The sequence below is a fragment of the Silurus aristotelis genome (genome assembly GCF_946808225.1).
Source record: "Silurus aristotelis genome assembly, chromosome: 5".
NCBI lineage: Eukaryota > Metazoa > Chordata > Actinopteri > Siluriformes > Siluridae > Silurus > Silurus aristotelis.
In genome coordinates this window covers 2,802,694-2,816,657 of record NC_139578.1, presented here as the reverse complement: position 1 = coordinate 2,816,657, position 13,964 = coordinate 2,802,694, and the positions used below count along the sequence as shown (strand labels likewise).

Here is a 13,964-nt window from a genome sequence, read left to right as displayed (position 1 = left end):
TTCCTGCAATCATCGCACTTTGCTTCTCGGAGGGGCGACGGCTCGTTTTTCTTTCTCTCTTATTCTTTTTTTTCTCCCCCCTTTACCGGCAAGAGATGATTATTCGATGACCGTCTCATTTCTTTATTTATTCGATTAGAAACAGTAATAAAAAAAAAATCCTTGGCGGATGAAGTGAAATGCATTTTTTGGCTGCGATCCCGTCGTGACTGAGGCTGTTCTAGAGGATGGAAAAAAAGCCCCTCACGATAAATAGTACTGCAACAAGGCAACAATCGCTAGCTAGCTAAGAACAACAGCTTTATGCTGTGTTTAGTATTCGAATACTGTTGCAGCTAGTTAGCATCGAGCGCCTCCAAATAAAGGCTGTCGAGCTCCGTTTAAAACCTCCTGTTGCCTTTGTGATTGTTGTCATGATCCGAAAGTTTCAAACACTCTGAACTAGCAATCAGTGACGATCTAGAATAGTACACAAGTATGCAATTTGAGATCATTTGTTAGCCTGCGTATATGCGTTTGTTTGTTAGCCTGTATATGCGTACGATTTTATGTATATTTCAGCTATCCAGCCAAAATGATCCACTAAATGACCGCAGTGACAGCCGTTAGTTTTGATGCTAACAATTTTTTGCTAATAGCTATTCATCTATTAGCTTTCATTTTGCAGCACTGTTTGCTGACTAGCTATTCATGTTTAGCTTAGCTACTGTTATGTTTGCCTCTAGTTGGACCTGTAAGCATTTTATATGTAGGACTTAATTTTATTATAGAACATTCATTCATTAATTTTCTCCCGCTTATCCGTAATTCGGGTCACGGGGGCAGCAGTCTAAGCAGGCCTCCGCCTTCGACTGCTGCCCAATCCTCACAGCACCGTCCCTTACGGTCCCTCCTGCAGGTGGTGAGCCCACGGGAAGGCGGCCCCACGTCACCTTGATATTTCCCTCGTAAGGGACCCCCTTGCTCAAGGGCCCAAGAGTGGCAGCTTGGCGATACCGGGGCTTGAACCCCAGACCTTCCGATCGGCAACCCAGCGCCTTAACCGCTGGAGCCACCACTCCCCCTATTATAGAATAGTTTCTAAACATTGTCAATTGTATGAGCTGCCTAGCTAGCCAAGACACTGTATTTATTAATGCTAGTTATTTGTGATGCAGGTTTCTATACTGTTTTAGTGAAAAGCTAATGGCGATGTCTTAGGATTTTATTTTATTTCCTTTCCAAATGTTTGTGGACACCTGACCATAAGGTTGGTATGTGCTTTTTTTTTTTTAACATCCCATTCAACATTTTGCCCCCGTTTGCTGTTTTAATAACCTCCACTCTTCTGAGAAGATTCCATGAGATCATTTAGACTTGTGGTACTAGAGCAGGAGATCTTCCAGTCCAACCCATGAAAGGAACTTTTTCATGAAGCATTTTTGTGTACCGGGGCGTACCGGTTTGGGTCTCCTAGTTCAAATCAAGGGAAAATTTCTACACCTCCAGAGACGTCCATATGGCTGGAAACGTCAGGTGTCCCAATACATTTGCTTTTCCGCTCAGCACGGTTGTAAAGAGTATTTGTAAAAAATAATGTTTCCATCTTGTTTTCCTTCAACTGCGAAAGAAATTTAATGGCCGCTCATTTTTTCACTTATTTGATAATAGATGGAAACAGCAAATTTTCTTGTAGTAATTCTTGCCATGAAAGCAAATTGCCTGAGGTTGTTAAAGAAGGGGGGAAATAAAAGAGCCTTTAGACTGGCTAAACAGGCAAATCATGTTTATTTTCTATAAGACAGTGTGTGAGAGAGAGAGAGAGAGAAAGAGAGAGAGAGAGAGAGAGAGAGAGAGAGAGAGAGAGGAAGAAGAAACGGAGGATGATTTCAGAAAGTCCAACCACCACATGCACACAACAGGAAATCGATGGCTCGCAGTGGACCGGCTCATCCCACTGCCACTAGGGATAAAATAGTAAGGGATGGTTAAGAAAGGAGGGAGGGATGGAGAGAGAGTGAGAGAGAAAAGACAGGATGACAGATGAGGCTTGAGAGTCAGCAGGTTTTTTGGAGAATCGCTCCAAATTCTTTCCCATCGTTTTTAACACTTGCATGGTTCAAAAAATATATAATAGTTATAAGTAGATGCGCTTTACTTTTATTATTTAAAAAGTGAGCAATGATTTGCGACCAATATTTTGCATGCAGACCGATTCCTCGTCGCTAAACCGCTTCCCGAGCGCGTTCTCTCTGCCCCTCGGCGCCGCTACGTGAACATCACGACGCTACGGAGACCGAGGAGCGTCCTGAGAGTCACATAGAATACAGATTAACATGGCAGAGGTAGAGCTGTAACTTCCTGCAGACACAACAGGAAAAGAACATCTGGTTTTATTTCTTGTGAATGGACCATGATTTGCTGTCTGTCTGAACCGAAGAAATAAACGTTTCACACGTTTTACACGTTTTTTTAATATTTTTTTTACATTGAATCACATCACGTTGAATCAAATTGAAATCGAATCGCACTGCATCGTAATCAGGGCGAATCGTATCACTTCACATCTGCAGCTGCTTCATATGTATTACATTTGTATCGTATGGTTGACAGATGCACATCCCTCTAATGTATAATTCACATACACTTTAGATGCTGCTCTAATTTATTCTTTTTAATTTTTATTCGTCATCCAGCCCTGACGTCCAGCATATGACTTGTATGTGTATGAGTATGTGTGTGTGTTGGTGTGTATTACAGCACGGTCTTTTAATTTGAGATTCTATGAGCCATGTCCTCCTTGTGGCTTATAAATCCGAGTCTCTCTCTCTCTCTCTCTCTCTCTCTCTCTCTCTCTCTCTCTCTCTCTCTCTCTCTCTCTCTCTCCCCCTCTCTCTCGACTGAAGGGATTTGCTGTGCTCCAGCGCTTATTAAGATTTAGCCCCCTGATTTGTGCTGTTGCCATGAAAAAAAGGCCCCCAGGCTGGATAGAGGTTGTGAATGTCTCAATCCAGCCACCTCAACTCCTTGTTGAAATTGAGAGATTGTCCTTGGCTCCTGTATACTGTGGCAGAAGGTTCCAGAAGGTGTGCAGTGACTGATAGGTTTGTACTCGGACAACATTTCGAACCACTACCGTATTTAGTGACTGTTGTATTCGGAATATGCCGTGCTCCATTTAATACTTGCTCACCGGCATATATATTAAATGCATATATAGTATATATAGTATATACACATTGCCAAAAGTATTGGGTCACCTGACCTTTCCTGCTATATGGTTCTTTTCCAAACTGTTACCACAAAACTGGAGGCACTCAATTGTACAGGACGTTTTTAGATGCAGTATAAGAAAAATTTGCATTCACTTGAACTTGGGAACCCGAACCTGTTCCAGCATGGCGATGCCCCTGTGTACAAAGTGAAGCGTTTATGTCTCGTCTGTCTCATGACAAAAAAACTGCTGTCTTTTTCTTCAGGTTTTTCAAATACCGCTTCCCAGGTCGATGTCCAAACTGTAATATGTCCGCGGAACCTCTTTATAAAACCCTAACGAGGCAAATGGACGGAGCAGGATAGACGCTCGACACTGAGGGAATCCGATGAACGACCTCCGGAAATATAAGACGCAGAACTGCTGGAATCAAATCTAGCTCTTTTTCGGATTCGATCAGGAACCATGTCTGGTGTTTTTTAAATCTGAGATGATTTACTTCTACCTATCGCATGCTATCGCTTTTTAATCACGGCGGCATGAGGTCGATGTCACTGCCAGTAAGAGTTTTTTTTGCCCCAAATGCATTAAAATGAATTTTATTTCTAGAAATTCCAATAAAAAAATTCACAATAAAAAAACCCTGCTAGTTAACTAGCACACGGCATAGGATTGTCTAGCTAAATGCAAGGTGGTGTCAAAAAAAAAAGGGATTGAATGCAATTTCCTCTGCCTGAAAGTTAGCATGTGGTACGTGCAAATCGATACGTCCGAAGGGCATGTGTTAAATTTTACTCTCCTCAGTAATGAACCCAGTCACCTACGCTCTTAGCTATATTTTCTTCACGTTTCGTGTAATTAGTTAGCGTGAATGATATTATACTGCCCAAATAGTCCAGTGCTAATTCAAGAAATGTTTTTTGGTCAGTCACCCGGAGCACATTTTCTCCTTAATATATAAAATGTTAAATAGAGAATATGTCAGGATTGTGTTAAATAGTCCAATGCAATAGTGTTTATTCAATCCAAAGCAAAAGCCGTTCGGTAACCAACGAAATGTTGTCTGAGTGTGATGCTGCCAATCGACCTGGCCGATGGGTCTTTTTCTAGAACGTTCCCGCAAACGCCTGAGCACTCGTGGGCCTCGTAATAGAGCACGCAAGGCTTTATGGAGACCCACAGACCTTTACTAAAAGCATAAGTAAGATGCATTAGCACGAGTATTAATTAACGTGTTAGCCGGTGGAATCTGGTTTTGAGATGAACGATAGAGATAGCTTGAAAGACCAAGTCAGATCTCAAGCTTCTAGTCATCCCTGCTCAGGAAGACAGACATTTGCTTGTTTATTGGATTAATCGCATTGAGAATGTTGCTGTTTCTGTCAGATTTGTGTTTGTATTTTTTTTTTTAATGCTGTTGAATTCTTAAATCTGATTCTAAGGTCAATTTCAACGTGCTAGCTCTAATGTTATCGCTACTACGCTAATGGTTTCTCACAGGTTCGAAACGTTTCATGTGAGAAGATATATGTATACAATACTGTATTTTATGAAAGGAGACTTTCCATAAGAGCGAAGGTTAATATCGACGCGCTAATTCGAATACGTTAGCGCTATCGTGTTAGCGGTTTCTTACAGCTTTTGAAAGACGACGTTTTGACAATGTTTTCTATGAGAAGATGTGTGTACGATACTGTATTTTATGAAAGGAGACTTTCCATTAAAGAGCTAAGGTAAATATCTACATGCTAATTCGAATATGTTAGCGTTACCACGTTAGCGGTTTCGCACAGCTTTTGAAAGTCGACGTTTTCTGTGAGAAGATTTTGTACAATACTGTATTTTATGAAAGAAGTTTTCAGGAGTCTTCATTTAGGGGCTTTTCCACCACAGGAAAGTCTTCAGGATGAAGCTGCTTGGCTTCTGTTACTACATTTACAAGAAAATCAGAAGACAGTGTCCTGTTTTGGTGTTTCATTTTTACGTGTGAAATGTGGGTTGGAGGAATGAAGATGTGACTGCGGCTTAGCGTTCGGTGTTCCAGTTAGAAGCGGTGGTGGAATATAATTCACCAGCGGCACTTGTTGTGTGGTGTGTGTGTGTGTGTGTGTGTGAGCACAGGCGCCACACGGCTTATCACACACCGTGCAGAAAGCAACCTGCCCCTGGTGATTACCTACCTCTGGGATAGTGTGTATATGTGTGTGTCTATGACAGCGGGTGTGAGAGAGACTGATTCTCGCAGTAATGATGTCATCCTCGAAGGATGTAATTCACAGTAATCTGGTGTGTGATTCTTATTTCTCCCTGCCTGAGGAAGCAGAAGGACGCCAGGACACCCCTGCACACACACACACACACACACACACACACACACACACACACACTCTTTTTCGCCATCTTTCCACTGAGGATCAGGTGTTAGACTCAGGATCACAATTCACGCCGATCTCTTTAGCGCTAAATCACCCCCTCAGGATCTGATTGACACACGCTCACAGAATGGTTTTATGGCGCCGATCCTTTCGCTCGTTTCTGAGAAGACGTTTCAGATAATAATTGTGCACATAATCACTGACATTTTGTAGTTCAGTAATTTACAGTAAAAAAAAAAACGATACACTTTATTATTGATCAAATGCCTCCTACCAGCTGCCTAATATTGTGTTGGTCCCCCTTGTGTTGCTCTTATAATTCCCCCCACTCTTCTTAAAAGATGTTTTACTACATTTTAAGTGTGCTTGTGGAGATTTGGGTTCATCAGCCACAAGGGTGTTAGTAAAGTCGGGTACTGATTAAGTTGACGTGAGGACGCCTGGGGTGCGGTCAGTGTTCACATTCATCCCGAAGGTGTTCAGTAGAGCTCAAATCAGAGCTCTATAGCAGGCCACTCGAGATCTTCCACTACAACCCTTGTAAAGCAGATCTTCATGGAGCTCGCATTGTGCACACGGGCATTGTGGAACAATTTTGGGTCTCCAAGTTTAATTAATAGAAACAATATACACTTATATTGTTTCTATTAATTAAACTTGGAGACCCAAAATTGTTCCACAATGCCCGACTAGCACCTATCTTCATGGTCTGCATGAAATAAAATCGGAAAAAAATGGCATAGATGATCATATTTAAACTAGTCTATCTAACAATTAATTAGGATTGAGAGTGCATTTTCATTATTATATAATATTAACAATAAATATTATATAATTTCTTAAAAAGTCTGGCAGTAAAGCATGATTAAAAGCAAGTAATTAGGCTGGAAACAAAAAACAAGCCCATTAGTGAGACAGCAAAAACATCAAACCAAATTTACAGTACAGAAAAAAGTATTTATCGACCACCAAAACCCATAGAACTGTTATGGATAACCGAAGAATTCGTTCCTCTTAACAAAAAAGAAAACCTCTTTACAAACGCCGTCCAGACTAAGAAACCTTTCCGCGAGGTAGCTGTATCAGCGCCGAAGTCGACACTAGGATTAAGAAGACTATAAACAGAGCTGAAAAAAAGATCTGATTAGAGAAAAACTGGATCGATGAGATAAAAATCAGCAAGGAAACAGTGTGGAGAAGGCAAGAAACTGTTCACGATCCGAAGCGGACCACTTCATTTTATGCTGCGAATGTGTATGGGTGCCTATAAAACTGGTTCCCTTATATGTTTTAAGTTGTAAGCTGTAAGATGAATTCAGAAGTGTCTTGCACTATATTCCAATTCACCAGCCCCAATTTTTCACTTTCTGTTGATATCGTTGTCAAGGCAATGTTATTACCGCGTACTCGTGAAAAGAATGACATTCCGAGTTCAATTAGCGGAGAAACCTTAACCAATCTTACTAATTACCTTTTTCAGAAAAAACAGACTGCCTGCTTCCTATTTAGCAAAGCGCCGACGCTTGCTGATTAGCGTATTAGCTTTTACCTGAGGCGGACTGTAAAATTAACACACGTTTACCCGGTAAAGGTCTGTGAAGTCCGTTTTTCTGTTCATTTATTATAATTTTTTTTTTTAAAAAGCACAGGTCAGATCTGTTTATTCAGCGTTTTCCCTTTGACATGCTAATAATTTTCTTTTTCGCCTTTGTTCCAAGGACAGAAGGGTGGTAATTGACAGCGAAAGATTGACTGATTGGCTAATGAGTTGTGGCGCATGCCGCGGATAATTAATTCAGGGTGTAAAATTTTCCTGGATTGTACAGCAAGCAAACGTTCAAATAAAAAAAATAAATATAGAAGACACGTTTATTAAATACGCGTAACATAATCGGGTAGGATGAAACCCGGGGTTAAATCCGAGATCGACTCATTTGGTGAACGCCGGCGTGTTGTCAGTGGATCGCATCGATCTGATGCATGCTACAGTACACAGCGTCGTATCTAAAAGCTATCGATCGCCATAAACAAAAAAAATAAGGGACCCGAATTCAGAGAGCGGTATGAATTTTTAATAGCGCGGGCCTCCCGAAGCCATCGGAGAGATGAAGCCTTTCCATGATTCACTACCTGAGTAAGTGCTTATTCAGTCCCGAGAAAGGGGGGGTGGGGGGTGCAGATGTCTTTTTCAGAAAATGCTAATCGGCAGAAAGGAATGAAACGTGTACAGTTCATTCCCCCGTTTTTTCTCCTTGTGTGCACTTTGCGTGAACGAAAAAATGAATGCCTTCTGGCAAAAAAAAAAAAAAAAGTTGCATTGCCCTCACTTTGCTTCGGCACTCGACTTGTTTTCAGCTCCGTATATACGATGTCCCGAGCTTGTTTCCCCGAGGGGATGCTAATAGTCCCTGATGCCATCCAACACACACTTTCACACGGTGTACTGCCAAAATTGAGGTCCCCTCATGGGCCTGATTGAAAATTTTCATCCCCAGCACTTTCCCATGCTTATTTGATGATGCACAGACACAAATTTTTCCTCGTATCCTTCTAGAATGTAAAAAAGGCTGTCTAGTTAAGGCGGTTGAATTTGCTGTGATTTTGAGGGAAAGAAGTTACAGAGATTTTTTTTGGTCATTGAGGAGTTTTGCTGCCTCAAGACCACTGGAGATTAAACAGAGTCTCGAGGATAGTCCCTGATAGACTGTGTGTGGACAGTCCCTGGATCATTGCCAGGCAGGAAGAGCCAGGAAATCCCCAATCAGGGGCCAGACTTGGCATGAAACGAAGGCTCGTTGCCCATTTATCCCACGATCCAACATGAACAATGTCACCACTCTGAACTACATTAAATACTTAGCGAATATGCAAAATTCAGGATCGATAAATGATTGCGTTAAAAATCCAGAAAGATGGCTTTCGTGTTGAATGCGTATGAGGGTTATTGTGGGAAGTCTGTGATGAGCAGTTCAATGGCGCGAGCACCAAGCACTGCGACAGCCAGGTAAATGTAGAAATGAATAAATGGTCTGAAGGATGTATATATAGATAGATGGTTGTCTCAAGGATGGTGTAATGATGGATGAATGGTTGGAATGTATATATATATAACTGTTTCACGTCCCACCTCGTGAAGCACGTCCCACCTCGTGAAGATTATGGACCTATGGATGATCATGGAGAAGTAGATGCCGAGTGTTTAAAGGCCCTGGCATGGAGAAGCTGATGCTGGATCTATGATGATCACAAATTGTTCTGTATTGTTGAAAGATTTATGACCAAACTTTTGATGTCACCCATATGAGGATGGGTTCCCCTTTGAGTCTGGTTCCTCTCAAGGTTTCTTCCTCATATCATCTAAGGGAGTTTTTCCTTGCCACTGTCGCCACGGCTGCTCATCAGGGACAAACGCACACCATTCACCTTCACTGTTGTTTTCTGTAAAGCTGCTTTGAGACAATGTCTGTTGTGAAAAGCGCTATACAAATAAACTTGACTTGACTTGACTTGTTTGTAGGAACTGACTGATGGGGGGATGGAATGGTGAAAGGATTAAAAGATATAATGGCAAAAGTATTTTTCATCATTACCTCATAGCGCTTATTCAGGGCCTTTACAGAGGCAGCTTGGTGGTGACCCATGACCTTCCGATTAACAGTTTATCTGCTGAGTTGACACTTCCTAGGTAAAATGCATGGCCCGTGTTGCTGGAAACGAGTACCAGCGTGCTACAACTCACTTGTCACCATCAGTTTTCCATTAGCTGACTTAGCATTTTGGCGTTCTTTGTCCGGTGGGTCCCTTACGAGAAGCCAGACTCCATTTAATTAACCGTTTCTTTTATTGCGTCGCTTCCCACACAATCCCAGCCCTTATTAGTTAATTAATTTCCTTTTGAGTGAATCCGTGCGGTCGACTCATAATTGAATCCGAAGATGACATTTTCGACGTTCGGAATAACGGGAGGAGAACGTTCAACGGGTGGGTTGTGGGAAAAGAAAGTGAGGAGGAGATGGAGTGTGGCATGTACATATGTGTGTGTGTGTGTGAATTTACGAGTGCGGGCCTTGATTAAATCCGTGACCTTCAGCACCCGCACGCGCAATCAAGACGAGGGCAAATTCATCATCCCATTGATCCATCAGTTGAATTGCGTTTGGCGACTCGACCTCGCCGAGATAGTCTAATTTGCTCTCGTGGCATGTTCAGGCCTTAACCGCGTCATGAATTTACAACCCTACCACTGCCACGCTCGCCAGATCCGACACACACACACACACACACACACACACACACACACACACACCTTCTTTGCTTCTGAACGAAAGCAATCAAATAAATTTGCCCTCTTGGTTCATTAGCATACAGTCTCAGCCCTTCTTACCAGCATTAGCATGCGTAAGAATCTTTCTGTTTTGTGCCTGCTCCTTATTTTTTTCCATCCAGTGGAGTAGAGTGCAGAAAAAAAACGAAGAGTGTACATGCCTGAGCAAGGCCCTTTAGAGGATTGGAGAAATTGGGCCATCCAGGAAAGCTCAGGGGCAAAGAAATAAGAAAACGAGAAAGAGAACAGAAAAAAACAGTGAAGGTTTTTTTTTTTTTTACTGCTTTTGTGGTTTCATTCTTTTTGTACTTGTAGTCCTAAATAAAACCGCAAGCCATGTACTCAGGGATGTCTTGAGCCATAAGAACCTTGAGCGAGGTGGTCTTGGTACGGTTCTTGATGCAGTTCTTGTATTTCATTTACACCGTATCACTAACCTATGGACTGTTTTCTGTTTGCTTTATCTCTTCAATGCAGCTTGCAGACCAGGTACCTACAAGGCCTCGGCTAAAGATGCCTACTGTACCAAGTGTCCTCCATACAGCTACTCGCAGCAGGAGAAGGCATCCGAGTGCACATGTGAGAAGGGATACTACCGCGCCGACATGGACCCTCGATCCATGGCCTGCACTCGTAAGTTGACGGATAAACTTTTTCCTACCGTTCGAAAAGTCTGAAAAATACCCCAAATAAGCGCTTGATGTAGGTATTTTAAGGGTGAACAGACCAACAGGTTGAAGAAATGGAGGGATGAAGGAAGAACGGTGGGCCATTTAGGTGCGATCACATGAATGCACTTATGGATATATAGATGATAATGGATGGATGGATGGATGGATGGATGGATGGATGGATGGATGGATGGATGGATGGATGGATTAGTTATGGGTCAGTAGGTGGGTGAACGGCCTGATGTAGGAATGTTTGAATGAATAAATGGTGTGATAGATGTGTATAAGAGATGGATGGATGGGTGGAACTATAAATATAGCTGCAATGAAAATTGAAGGATGGATGGATGGATGGATGGATTGGTAGGTGGGTGGGTGGGTGTCATGATGCATGTATATATGTATGTTTAAAGGAATGAAATAGTGTAAAAGGATGTGTGGATGGATAGATGTATGAACATTTGAAAGCTAAGTGGAAAACTGAAAGGATGAATAAATGGATAGATTATTTAAAAATGATCGGATGGATGGATGGATGGATGGATGGATGGATGGATGGATGGATGGATAAATGAATAAATGGATGGACATATAGAAGCTGACTGAAGTAATGACGGAAAAATGGATGGATGGGTTGATGATCTAAAGGCTATATATAGATAGATAAATGGTGCATAATAAGGGATGGTCCAATGATGGATGGATGGATGGATGGATGGAAGGATGGATCGGTGGGTAAATGGGTGGATTATGATGTATGTATGTATGTATGTATGAATGAATAAATAGTCTAAAAGGATGGATAGATGGATGGATGGATGGATGGATGGATGGATGGATGGATGGATGGATGGATGGATGGATGGATAGATAGATAGATAGATAGATAGATAGATAGATAGATAGATAGATAGATAGATAGATAGATAGATAGATAGATAGATAGATAAACATTTGAAGGCTGAATGGAAAACTGAAAGGATGAATAAATGGATAGATTATTTAATAATGATCTGATGGATGGATGGATGGATGGATGGATGGATGGATGGATGGATGGACGGACATATAGGAGCTGACAGAAGTAATGATGGAAAAATGGATGGATGGTTGGATGGGTTGATGATCTAAAGGCTATATATAGATAGATAAATGGTACATAATAAGGATGATTCAATGATGGATGGATGGATGGACGGAATAAAAAATTTAGCTGAAGCAGAAATTCAATGAACTGATAAATGGATGGATGGAAAACTGAAATGATGGATAGATAATTAGATAATCTAAAGGATGAGTAGAAGTATACACATATATATCTATATGATGGGGGATGAAATGGTGAATAGATAGAACAGATATAATGAAAAAGGAATGGATGGATGAACAGATGTGTGGTCGGTGGGAAAGACGTTCTTCCTGAGTGACAATTACATCATTACCTCGTAATGCTTATTCGGGGCCTTTACGGGGGTCATGAGATCACGCTATTGACTGGTAGAAGGAGTAGAGCAGTGGAGGGTGGGGGGTGGGGGCAGTGTCTGGGGGCAGTTATTGGGTGTCTGAGATTGACTCATTAAACGAGCCAGACGGAGGGATACAAATATTTTAAAATCCCTTCATCATTTTGGATTCTTTCCTACATCTCGAACCCTTCCATAAGTGAAGTGGAACTCAATTAACAGATCTTCTGCATCGATAATACGAGTCGTGCATACCGACGTGTGTATGCATGTATATAATGACCTTCAGCTAGAACAGAATGAACACACACACACACACACACACACACACACAGGAATTTATTGGATTATCGCATTAGAGATCGTGGGTAAGTGATAATGCCCTCATTCCATCTTGTGTGTGTGTGTGTGTGTGTGTGTGTGTGTGTGTGTGTGTGTGTGTGTGTGTGTGTGTGTGTGTGTGTGTCTACTAAGACACAGAAATCATGTGCCAGGAAGCAACTATAATGCGCTAATCGAATCACTCGTGTTTCTGACATGCGCTAGACAAAAGGACGTTGATACACACAGCATGCTTGCTGTGTGTATACCACACACACACACACACACACACACACACACACACACACACACACACGCACACACAGGAATCAAATAATGATTCAGAAGAGTGTGATTGAAACCGAGCACGCACACTCTTTTGAGAATCAGAAGCAGAGACTTGCGCACACACACACACACACACACACACACATGCCATTGGGTGTGGCGATGTAAGTGGTGTGCATGATTGGTAGGTCTTTAGAGGGCACGGTTCATTTATCTTAGCCTGTGGATCTGATGAAATGTCATCACCAAGGCCAGTTCAATCCTCCCTCTTTCTTCTTCTTTATCGGTTTTCTCTTCCTCTTTTCCATCATTTCCTTTTTTTTTCTTCTTTTAATCGGACATGTTTGCGTTTTCATGAACAGTTAGAGGAATGTTTGGGTAAGGGTTGATGGGTGATATTATTTCGTCTGTCTGTCTGTCTGTCTGTCTGTCTGTCTGTCTGTCTGTCTGTCTGTCTGTCTGTCTATCTATCTATCTATCTATCTATCTATCTATCTATCTATCTATCTATCTATCTATCTGTCTACGGAGCACTCACACATTGTGTCTCTTTTTTAGGGCCTCCATCAGCGCCAGAAAACGGCCTCTCGACACTAAACGACACGTCTGTTTCCCTGGAGTGGCGTCCTCCGCGCGACAGCGGCGGCCGCAACGACCTCGCCTACAACGTGCACTGCAGGAAGTGCTCATCAGACGGCAGGAAGTGCGGGCCCTGTGGAGGCGGAGTCCACTTCACGCCGCGGCAGTTCGGCCTCGACGCGACCAAACTGCTCGTCTCCGGTCTGCTCCCCAACACCGACTACGCGTTTAGCGTCGAGTCGATCAATGGCGTGTCCGATCTGAGTCCGAGTCCGAAGCAGCAACTTGCCATTAATATCACTACAGGGCAGACAGGTAGGACCGGGTTTTGTTTCCGTATTGCGAAAAAAAAATTTCCTGTGCAAGAATGACTATTGGGCAAAGTTTTAAGCCGAGGTACACTATAAGGAAAACACTGTACGGGCATCTGGTTTCTCCTGCCATATGATGTTCTTGGAGGCACACAATGACTTTACAAACACCATGAGACATGAGACAAAATCTTGATGCTTACACTTTAAAATCTGGTGGACCATCTTCCCAGAAGTGTGGAGGTTATTAGAACAGCAAATGGGGACTAAGTGTGGAATAGGTATATTTAAAAAGCACATACAATCTAACGGTCAGGTGTCCACAAACATTTGACAGTATAGTGTACTTGAGAAAACCCTGATTTTAATAAAGAAAAACAGCTAAACAAGTCTATGAGTTCTTATGGCTTTGAGGCCAATGGTTTTTCTAAGCATGTAG

General features: G+C 42.1%; 1 protein-coding gene across 1 annotated transcript in view; it reads left to right on the top strand.

Moving 5' to 3' along the window:
• Positions 1-13,964, top strand: part of epha4b (eph receptor A4b) — a 93,647-nt gene that overhangs the window by 39,516 nt on the left and 40,167 nt on the right. Inside the window, exons 4-5 of the mRNA XM_083541692.1 lie at positions 10,370-10,525; positions 13,194-13,529. Of these exons, the coding sequence (XP_083397818.1) occupies positions 10,370-10,525; positions 13,194-13,529 (492 nt within the window). The remainder of the gene's footprint in view (positions 1-10,369; positions 10,526-13,193; positions 13,530-13,964) is intronic.